Source organism: Acipenser ruthenus, chromosome 3 (genome assembly GCF_902713425.1).
Source record: "Acipenser ruthenus chromosome 3, fAciRut3.2 maternal haplotype, whole genome shotgun sequence".
Taxonomy (NCBI): domain Eukaryota; kingdom Metazoa; phylum Chordata; class Actinopteri; order Acipenseriformes; family Acipenseridae; genus Acipenser; species Acipenser ruthenus.
Window position 1 is genome coordinate 41,589,710 of NC_081191.1, and position 12,122 is coordinate 41,601,831.

At 37.0% G+C, this 12,122-nt stretch overlaps 1 protein-coding gene across 5 annotated transcripts in view; it reads left to right on the plus strand.

The window, feature by feature from the left end:
- Positions 1-12,122, plus strand: part of LOC117394422 (band 4.1-like protein 4B) — a 189,765-nt gene that overhangs the window by 59,170 nt on the left and 118,473 nt on the right. For all 5 annotated transcript variants that reach the window (XM_059012940.1, XM_059012939.1, XM_059012941.1 and 2 more), the window contains exons 3-7: positions 4,602-4,644; positions 8,237-8,315; positions 9,892-9,936; positions 10,544-10,596; positions 11,793-11,913. In XM_059012940.1, coding sequence (XP_058868923.1) covers positions 4,602-4,644; positions 8,237-8,315; positions 9,892-9,936; positions 10,544-10,596; positions 11,793-11,913 — 341 coding nt within the window. The remainder of the gene's footprint in view (positions 1-4,601; positions 4,645-8,236; positions 8,316-9,891; positions 9,937-10,543; positions 10,597-11,792; positions 11,914-12,122) is intronic.

The window sequence follows — 12,122 nt, forward strand, 5'->3', positions numbered from 1 at the left end:
CATTTATCGCGTGACTCTACTAATGTCATTTCCAGTCTGACCTTGGCGCACTTAAACTCCTCGGTTAGAGCAGAGACTGGTAGCTGCAGTATTCCTTTACCATAAAGTCCCACTCTGCTGAGGCAGCGTGGAACTCCCAACCATTTCCTGATGTATGAACTGATTAAAGCTTCCAGCTTCTCTACTGTTGTCAAAGAAACCTCGTACACAGTCAGTGGCCACAGCAACCTCGGCAGTAGACCAAACTGAAAGCACCAGAGTTTTAGTTTACCTGGTAGAGCGCAGCTGTCTATGCTCTTCAACCCTTCCACTGCTTGTTGTCTAACTTCTCCCACACGAACTGTGTCCTTTAGATCCCCGTCGTACCATCTCCCAAGACTCTTCACTGGCTTCTCAGACACTGTTGGTATTGTCTCACCATTAATGAAGAATGTTTTATCTACTACTTTGCCTTTTAATTATAGAGATGCTCCTTGATTTAGTGGGCTTGAATTGCATTCGTGCCCATTCAATGTTATCGGTTAATTTGCCCAATAATCGATTAGTGCAGGCTACTGTTGTAGTCATGGTTGTCATGTCATCCATGTATGCTCGAATTGGTGGTAGTCGCATTCCAGAAGCCAAGCGCTCCCCTCCCACTACCCATTTTGATGCCCTAATGATTACTTCCATTGCCATGGTAAAAGCCAGTGGAGAAATGGTGCATCCTGCCATTATTCCAACCTCTAGGCATTGCCATGTAGTGCTGAATTCTGAAGTTGAAAAACTGAATTGCAAATCTCCAAAATAGGCTTTCACTAAATTTGTTATTGTCATCGGTACACTGAAAAAAACCAAATGCTGCTCAAAGTAGTTCATGTGGCACTGAACCATATGCATTAGCCAAATCCAGGAATTCTTCAAGGATTTAAAACAGTGAACCCTTATCCTGATTTCTGCTGTCCCCTCATCTTTGTTTGACACTAACAGAAAAAGGAATTTGATGAGTTTGGAGTTTGGAGTTTACTTTAATAATAATAATCTTTTTTATATAGCGCAATTTATGTAGCACATCTCAAAACACACACTCATACATAATCACAGCAGACTTTGCATATTAAAACACCGCACACATACAAGTTCAAATGCATAATTAAGTAGGCCGGAATGTCAATTTAAAAAAAAGTTTAAACTTTTTTTAAAAAATGCCAGCATTTTCAGAGTCTTTGATCGCCTGTGGGAGAGTGTTTTCAATGGCCTGCAGATTGCCAGCTTAGTTATGAACACATTATGCACCACCTAAAAATAACGACAGACAAGAAGTAACAGATGCTAACTGAACAGTTTAAAATTCAGTCTAGCAATATTGAATTAAAAAAAAAAAATACATCAACAAGAATGTAATCACTCCCCTTCAGTCACAGAGGGAACTGGAGATACAACTTGAACCCCTTTTCTAACTTGCTTGATGGAGCATTGCATGAGGCTTTTGCAATCCTGTGCACGTCATTTATTGTTAACGTCGGAAGGTCTTGAAGGCATCTTGTATAAAAGAGGTCCATTATAATATTTGATGATAAATTTGAACTCGCTGGCGAAAATAAAAGATAGAAAGATTGAGTGGTAAGCAACAAACAATACGGAATTAACTGTGACTAGAAGCTGCTTTACTGGAAGTATGATCGTATTGGACAGTGGAGTACAAATACCTACAGTACAGAACAACACGGATACAATTTAAAAGTATGAAGTTTATTTTATAGACCAAAAGTAAAATTAAATAACTGTTAAATACATTATGATTTTATAAGATAACAGGCAATGACCTAACAGGATATTAAGTTTATTCAGTGACTATAAAATGCTAATTTAATCTGTCATGTAGATTTTGTTCCTATGTTAACCCTGGTTTCACCCACACTAAAAATGAACACATAATAGGTAGATCTTATTACTTTTATCAATTCTGACTACGAAAAAAAAGGAGCAAAGGAGTAGCTATAACATTACCATGATCCAAGTAACAGCTTCCTTATTTTATCAGTACGAATAATAGACTAAATACAATGTTGATGTGGATTAATTTATCTGTGTTCTTTTTATAACAGATTATCACTACCTTGCATACTTCTGCTGTTTAACTAGTGAAACGTGTGCTTTGACACTATAGATATATATATATATATATACACACACACACACACACAGCGGTTTGCAGAAGTGTTCACCCCCTACCAATAATGTCACATTTTGTTGAATTATAAACAATGTATGCACAGTTTTACAAACAACCTTTTTTTTTATTCAAAGCTATAGTGGTTAAACTGAACACTGTTATATGAGGAGGAGGCTAAATGTCAGCAAAACTTACAAAGACAATGTACAAAATGAAATTTACTGGTTGCATAAGTATTCAGCCCCTTAAATCAGTACTTGGTAGAAGCATCTTTTGCAGCAATTACTGCTATGAGTCTTTTTGGATCGGTCTCTACTAGCCTTGCACAGTAGGATGGTGAAATTTGTGCCCATTCTTCACTGGAAAATTGCTCCAGTTTTGATAAGTTTGTTGGGGATTGTCGCTTGGAATTTAGACCGAAAAGTTCATTTTTTGTCTCGTCTGACCACAAAACCTTTTTACACGTCTGCAGTATTGTCTACATGCTTTTTCAACTCCATACGTGCTTTAAGATGAGGCTTTTTGAGTAATGGCTTCTTTCTTGCAACCCGTCCATACAGGCCAGCTTTATGTAGGGACCAGCTTATTGTTGATGTGTGAACACTGACTCCCATCTCAGACACAGAACTTTGCAGATCTCTCAAGGTCATTGTTGGCTTCAGAGTGACATCCCGAACCAGTTTTTCCTGCTTGCCTGGCTGCTCAGTTTGGGAGGGCGACCTGATCTGGGTAGTGTAGGGTGGTATGGTGCATCTTCCACTTCTTAATGATGGACTTCACTGTGCTGAGAGGGATAATCAGCGCCTTTTGAAATTCTTGTACCCTTCTCCTGCTCTATGCCTCTCTACCACTTTATCCCTGACTTATTTCAAAAGGGAAATTATCTACAAGTTAAACTACTTTTGAGTACACACAGGCTGAAACCAATTCACTAATTTTGTGACCTTTCAAACAAATCATTTACACCTGAGCTGATTTAGAGCTGCGGTAGCAAAGGGGTTGAATACTTTTGCAACTGAGATTAATCTGTTTTAATCTGTAAATCTTACTTATTTATATTTATGCATTTTTTAACTTTATCAATGTGGAGTAGTTTGTGTACATTCTACATGTAAAGTTTAGCTGCAGAATTGGAAGCATCGGATAGATATATAATTGTTTTCTTTATTTATTATGTTAAAAAAAAAAAACAGCATAAAAAAACCTGTTGTCCTATTTCTGGATTAATATTGTTGCCCCTTTAGTGGTATTATGTAACATTTTTTTTTATTGTTAACATGTCCAGCCACGGTTTCCTAGGACCATTTTGCAATATTAGCTGGGGTCCATTTGGGGTATAAGCACCACCTCCTGCATTCTACCCCTCACCACATCAACAAAATCTACAATGTTCAAAGCCACTGAGGAAACACCTTTCCCTAAGGCTCCCAATATATTCAAATAGATTTGAGGATCTGAGCAAGATGCCTGTTTAACCACATGCGCGTTATCATTTGCTGAGGATACGGACTAGCATTTACCTCAAGTTCTAATTTTAAAATAATAAATGTTCCTTAAATCCCTTAAAACCAGTTCTAAGTTTGATTTGAACTTTTTTTCAATTTTAATCACTACTAATATGTCCTTGAATGTCTAGTTAGCACTGTGCTTTTAAATCAAAAGTTAATGGAAACTTTCCAAGCTGATTTTGAGCTTTTTGACATTAATTACCCATTCCTAATTGGTTGAAAGGACTCTTGTCAATTTGCGAGTAGGTTAACAGCTATATACAGATCTCTCTCTCTCTCTCTCTCTCTCTCTCTCTCTCTCTCTCTCTCTCTCCTTTTTTTTTTTTTTTTAACAAGCGTAAACGTTTTCTGACTCTCTTAAATGCCTCAGCTGTGTTGGACTAAGAAAAGGTGCTTGCTGATGTACACATGCTTCTGGGGTTTTGACTGAGTTATACAATATCCCAGAGGCATGCTTACAGAAGAGGATGCTATACTTTTACTATGGGAAACTTTTTAAAGGGCTATCAGGCACAAGAGGGCATATTTTCAAAAGGTCTACCCTCAGTCTTTAATTGTGTTTTTTTTTTTTTTTTAAAGGAGAAAAACAGTCTTGAATATTTCCCTATATCATTTTTGTATTTACATCCATATAAGACACTATTTAATTGGTTATAGTTTGGTTGTATTTTTGCAGTTGCCTGGTTTTTATTGGTTCTTGTTGTGTTAAAAATGAACAGGCATTTTATTATTTTAAACAAATAGGAGTTAAAGACTAAAGTACTTTTGAAAGTTAACCTAAAACCATATAATCGCTTACTGCACAAATATTATAGATTTTTAGCACTGTTATTTTGTCTTTTCAACTTTCCAGAGAGTGTAATATTATGTAATACAACCTTGTAGTACTGAATATTTTGATTGAGATTTGTCATTTTTCTCTTTCTCTCTTTCTTCAGCACTGGCTAGATTACACGAAGCCTATAAAGAAGCAAATAAAAAGTAAGTCAATGATATTACTATTCATACATTTTTTATATTCGCATACAGAACTTCTAAAACACCAAATGCTCAGCAGACATCTTTTGAGTACCTTACTGACTATTTTAGTGATTCCTAAAATTATATTTTCATTCTTCAAAAAGGGTATACATCAATAAATAAATAAGGAGTTGTTATGCCTATGTCCACAAGATTTCCAAGTATCTGCTAAGCATGAGAACTGCTGTAATAGTAAACTGGAATATTTTCTGCAAAATTGCACAGAGCTGGGGGTTGGAGAAGTCAACTAAAATGGTAACTTATTTAAGGCTGGCATGACTCTCTCAAGGTGCGTTTACACTTAGAACTCGGACCTGACTTTAGGGTTGATCAGATTTAAAAGATTTTTATCATTTGAACCACCCCATTTACACTTGAACACAGACCTAAGCTGGCTTTGGTCCTGAACGCATACACATAGCCCCTGAACTGTAGTGTGCCCCCAATTGCATGACGACATTTTCCCTCCCCAAAACACAGATGCAGTACTGTTTAAATCAACAACAAGCCTGTTATTTGTGTTACTTGTGTGTTTCTACTTCAAGGTGGTCGTCCAGTGCTTTACTGTAATGATTTGTTTAATTCAAGATAGATACCCACAAAATTGAAAACTCATAATGATACTTCTGTAGATAAAAAAATATTTGACAGTTTTGTTTCACATTTGTCCCACATTAATTATACACGTTTTAAATGTCTTTTCACATTTATAGCACAAATATAAAAGTGTGTTTTGTATTTTTCCTTTGTCTCTCTGTGTGCCTGTCAGATATTTTTTAGTTCTGTTGTCTGAGTAACAATCCCAACTTCCTGTTCCTGTTGTCTGTACCTGTTTGACACTGACAGTGAGGGCGTTGCCCACAAGTGTACGTGGCAAACGTGACCTAAGGCAGCTGCTTTTTACATTACAAAAAAAAGAAGTAAGCCGGCTTAAAAGGGGCAATGTAAATGGGGTATTGGAGTTCAAATCACATCTAATTATATATTCTTGGAATTGTCATTATATTCTTGGAGTTGTCATCATAATTGTCATTATGGACACAACCCAATTTCCCAGAGCACAGAAAAAAATAGTGAATTTTCAAGAGCTGCTGTTTGAACACGTCCTATAATAATAGTTTGATATGAGCTGCATGTTACCAGGGCATCTTCAAATCTTATGTTTGAGGAAAAGGTTTGATATATTGAAAAAATAAATGGACACAGGCGTATTTAAGTATTACTAAATCTCATTTTTGATAGAAAACTTAACATATACTCTTTTAAAACTCTCTTTAAACAGCAACATACATGTCAAGCTGTCATTACAATACCTGTAGACCTAGTCTTTCTTTAAGTGTTCTCGTCTTCACCAAACTGTTACTGCAGCCAAGTATCTCCTAGATATTCTAGAGCTTCACTTCCACAGCCTTTCTACATTCTACTTCAATTCTGCCTGCTTATTATGTAGTCATTTAGCAGATGCTTTTATCCAAAGAAACTTAGAGACTTGGGGGTGAACTATGCATCACAACTGCTGCAGACTCATTTACAATAGGACCTCGGTTTTGCGTCTCCCCTTGAAGGATGGAGCACAAGGAGGTTAAGTGACTTGCTCAGGGTCACACACAGTGAGTCAGTGGCTGGGATTGAACCTGGAACCTCTTGGTAACAAGCCCCTTTCTTTAACCACTGGACCAACATGCCTCCTATATTCAAACAGGAGATAAAAGGCAGATTATAAGTATTTTATTTAGCCCTTTAGCTGTCAGATATTTATTTTCCCTCAGTCAATTTCCAATATAAAAACCTGGCCCCCATCTGGGAATTTTATAAAATGTCATTGCATTAACATTTCCAGTATTGCTTATGTTGCTTTCCAGAATGTCTATCAAAATCTGTATTTTTTTCATTACCATCAATATCACTGTCTAATAAAACACAATCAGTTTATTTTCACAAGGGTAAGCCTCTTCTATTTCAACACCTTCTAGAGATATATTTTCAAAATGAACAATATCTATACAGCAACCAAAAGTCACATTAATGCACCTGATCATCACATCATATACCAAGCTTGCAATCACATGACCAGACTGCTGCCTAGCAACTCCCTGACAGAACTAATGTACTTTCTGCCAAATAGAGCAGTTCACTCCAGCAGAATTAACAATAACTAACAGTATAAACAAGGCACACATTTAATGTGATTGTAGCTGTAGCTGAATAAATCCATCAGTCGTACCTGTTGTGGAATCCATTTGTTATTTAGGCCTGAAACAGGCAGTTTATATATTAAAAGTCATCGCAAACCATTTATTTTCATTTTAAAACATATCTCGTGCTACACTATGGTAAAGAAGTCTCTGTTGAAAGTCATGCTTCCAGATAGTGTTGCACTACCTTGGTCACCTGTAGGGTGAAATTGGCCACACCCCGTCAATGGATTCTGCCGTTAACCAACTAGTGGCTTCCCCTAGTGACCTGATTGTTTTCTATCCAGAAGACACTGCTAAAGTGAAATGACCCAGGAAGTGCATGTGTAACAGATTTCCTGAGAGTATGGTATGGAAACTGAGAACTTTTACCTAATGTAGCCAACAAAAGGGCAAAACCGGTGAGATTCATGTAATTATGTTACTAGCTACAACCATTTTAAAAGTATATGATTCGAGACAACGATCATTAATGCTCAGAGGCTGGAGAACTTTGATTATGGCCATTGTCCCTAAAAAGTGAACCATTTCACAGTATTGTATTTGTACCTCATATCTTCATATGTTACAGGCTGCATGTGTGTCTTTGGGTTATTTTTTTAGACATTTATCCATTGGTTTCCCATTCTGTTTTGCGAGCGCGATCATTTTTGCCTCTGAATACATTTCAGTAAATAAAGTGTTTATTTTAATATTTGTTCATGTCCCAGTCATACTGGAATGCTGTGTTTTCTCTTCACATATCAAAAGCATGAATATCTAGCTTCTAAATATCAATAGTGCTCCAATATGTGGAATAGAAGAGCTATTGCTGTCATGTAAAAATATAATTCACTATCTGCAGGACACAAAAGACCCATGACACATTTTTATTCATAGGAGTGATTTGGGAAATACAGCAGAAAGAGGAAGAAAAATCGTTGTTGGCAAGGCACCAATACTGAAAACACACCCCAGATATGTTCTCTACAAAGCATCCAGGAAATAGACTTTACAGTAATATTAATTCCAATGATGTCTCCGATGTGGTACTTTGTACCACATGAACTAACAACTAAAACCACCTCGCTTCAGAAATACAACTAACAACTGATCAGATGATACATTGATTTTGACATGTACAGTGAGAAAAGCAAAAGCATATGTAGTTCAATTAGGTGTTGCTGTACATACAGGATACAACTCCATTCCTACATGACTGCATCGACTATTAAAGTGGTAATACCAAAAGTGAACCAATCTTGCATGCAAAATACATGCAATATCACCTGTGCATTTTTTATGGGTTAAAAGCTGGGGTTGATCAGATTTATTGAAAGCTGTGACATAATAACCACTTGTTTCTTTCTTTCTTTTAGATGGACCTCCGTACACTTTACACTTCAGAATAAAGTTCTACTCTTCAGAGCCAAACAACCTTCATGAAGAATTTACAAGGTAACTTGGTGTAAACACAACCTTCCAGATGTAGTCAGTGTTAGCAATGCACATTTGCAGTATAGCACCTCACTGGTATACAGTGTGTGTCTTTTTATTGGGGCACCTGCACCTTTAGCAATACTACATTGGCTGTATAAGGGTAAAACCCTGTTTGGGAGTGGATGGGTTAGTTACAACTCATGTAACTAATGCATCCATTATCCAGGAATGAAATCAATTAAACAACATGAATTTGTGAATTGTATTACTTGTAGAGATCTCTCTACAAATAGACTTCTATTGCACCATAAAGTACATTCTGATATGTTTTTATTCCTTTAAATGTTTTATTATACAATTGGTGTGCATGCTGATTGCAAAGTATTCATGATTAACTCTGTTGCTGGCACAAGATTTAAGATGGCAACGTGTCGAATACAGCACAGTGTGTAACTGAAAAAGCTGTGCGTAATAACCAGTAAAATGACTTGCTTATAGCTGAAAGCCAAAAATGTATTTTTAACTTCCTGTAAGCATTGCTTCATTAGCCATGAACATGTCAGAATTGTACTGCCTTATTCATTACTATCTTTGTGTTAAGCATTCTAACACATTAGGTTTGGCAGTCACAACTTACAGAAAGATTGCTAAAATAATGGATTGTTTTGATGTTTAAGTGATCCTGAACACCCTCCTCTTTACTATACTGTAGCACTCCCTGAATGCTGTAGCTGTGATCGAAGTCTCAGCTTCCAGTACATTTTAGCCAACTACTAGAACTGTTATTTCTGTGAAATGATTATTTTCCTAATTTTGATCTGTGTTATAGCGAAGGTGCTGGTACGTACCCTGCATGGTCACTTTATTAGGTCATACAGCAGTGTGGAGTAGTATTTAGGGCTCTGGACTCTTGACCGGAGGGTCGTGGGTTCAGTCCCAGGTGGAGGACACTGCTGCTGTACCCTTGAGCAAGGTACTTTACCTAGATTGCTCCAGTAAAAACACAACTGTATAAATGGGTAATTGTATGTAGAAAATAATGTGTAAATAATAATGTAATTGTATGTAAAAATAATATCTTGTAACAATTGTAAGTCATCCTGGATAAGGGGGTCTGCTAAGAAATTAATAATAATAATAATAAAAATAATAATAATAATAATAATAATAAATAATAATACACCTATTAGTGATTTGGGTGACCTACTTTTCCTTAATTTTGGCATTGCTGGTACAGCAATGGCTCATTTTGCCATTGCTTTGAACAGCCTACCAACATGACTGTGCTTGCTGCTGTGACTGTTCTTTCAATATGTGAACTTAACAGGTATGCACATGCTACTACTGTACTATAGGTTATTAACTTTTGACTCTGACTAAGTTGGGGTTACTGAATCACAACTGTTAACAAATTAAGTACAGTGTATATCGTCTGTATGCAGAACATGCATAATTAAGTTAACATGTTTAGACTGAGTTTTTAAACCTGAAACATGTTGCTTTTATTTACTTGTTTGCTTACTTTTATAAATAATAACTGATTTAGTTTCTCTGTTGTCTTTTTTTTTTATTATTGTCGTGTCATTGCTTCCAGGTACCTGTTTGTGTTACAGCTTAGACAAGACATCCTTTCGAGCAAGTGAGTATTAAACGTATTCCAAAAGCTTTCAGCCAAGCACATGAGAAACCTCTCCTTTCAGATCTGCAGAGCGTTCTGAGGGTTTCATTCCTCACTTCCTTACCACACATACATATGCAAACAGTTCAGCAGGATCTACTGCAGAGATGCAGGTATTGTCTGGTAGAAATGCAGTAAATACTGATGACCGGTTTTAGCATTTGTTTGTTTGACCTTCCGTGATTTTGTCCTGGCTGTGGCCAGGAAGCACATGGTTTGTAGCTGTACCCAATATGTCACACTTCAAATCACAGCTGATCAAGATAGTCAATGACAATAACAATAATACTACATTGTAAAGTAAGATATCAGTGTCTCTGTTACATTATTTAAGTGTGCACCCTATTCCTACCTGAGTTGACCGACCACTTCTGTTCCAATCCTGTGCAGTATGAGGGTATAAATCATGTGTTTTTTTTCTGTGTTTTTTTTTTTTAATTATTATTTTTATTATTATTATTGTGTAGTAAAACCATGTGGAACTCGCATTGGGATATTTAAATAAAATCTTAAAGTAACCTGGCACGACTCCCCTCTCATCATGTCTTTTATTTGTATTTGTTTGTAGATTAAAATGTCTGTATGATGTTTCTGTAGAACTGGCTGCCTACTGTCTACAAGGTAAATCAGAACGCTATATATACACTGTATATACCTTTCATCTTTAACAAACTCACTGTTTTAGGGGGTAGTGTTTTTTGTTAATGGTTATTTTTTTTTTTAAATAATCGTCTTGCAACTAGCTATCGCCATCAGGGTACAATTGCAGCACTGTTGGGCGGACTTGATCCGTAGTGATGCTGAGGTAAACTACAGCATGTGTTTGGGCTGGAGTAATATTATTATTATTATTATTATTATTATTATTTTTATTATTATTTTTATTATTATTATTTATTTCTTAGCAGACGCCCTTATCCAGGGCGACTTACAATCGCAAGCAAATACATTTCAAGTGTTACAATACAAGTAATACAATAAGAGCAAGAAATACAATAACTTTTGTTCAAGTGTGACAAACCACAATTCAATAATACAGCACATAATAGTGATAGTTACATCAGGATATGATTAAATAGTGATAGTTACATCAGGATATGATTAAGTACAAAATACTACAGGTTAAACACTTGGCAGATTACAGTATTCTGAAGTACAGGGTTAAATGCAGTAAAATAGGGGGCAGATAAGAGCAAAATAAAGCACATTTAAATGAAGGGTGATAGTGTCCCAGGATACAAACAGAGGAGTTCTACAGGTGCTGTTTGAAGAGGTGAGTCTTAAGGAGGCACCGGAATGTGGTCAGGGACTGGGCAGTCCTGACATCTGTAGGAAAGTCATTCCACCACTGCGGAGCAAGGGTGGAGAAGGAGCGGGCTGTGGAGGCAGGGGAGCGTAGCGGAGGTAGAGCCAGTCTTCTAGTGCAGGCGGAGCGGAGAGGTCGAGTGGGGGTGTACGGAGATCCTAATACAATGTCCGTATATGTTTTAATTGTGATATAAAACCATTCTCTGTGCATGGAAATATTGAAATGAATACAGTTAGCAGATATTACTCCTCTGTAAAGAAAGTGCCTTTGATTGATTGTGCTCTTTTTATTAGGTCAGATATAAAACAATCCATGCTCTCATTCATCAAGGTCAGAGGATGGTAATAAACCAACTCATTGTAATTAATGTTACCGTAAAGCCTATTTCCTGGATGCTTTGTAGAGAACATATCTTGGGTTCAGTATTGGTGCCTTGCCAACAAAGATTGTTCTTCTTCTCTCCCCTGTATTTCCCTCTGACCCTCCTCCTGTTCTTCCCTTAACTCAGCCGAGCTCGGAGACTGTGACCCTCAAGAGCACTCCCCCGAGCTGGTGTCGGAGTTCAGGTTCAGCCCCAATCAGACAGAGGCCATGGAGCTGGACATCTTCCAGAAATGGAGAGAGTTCAGGTACAGTACAGTGTATGGGGGCTGAGCCCTGAGAAGCATGGGCTATATTGGGGTCCCTCTTCAAAGATGCGCGCGCAGAACATAGGGGTTCAGAAATATGCTGTTTAAGCTATTACCTGCTGTTTTTTGTCTATCGAATCCCTCCTTTTATCAGGGCTCTATCCCATTGCTTTATAGTCAATGGTGTCTTCAAAGTTCCTGCCCTCTGC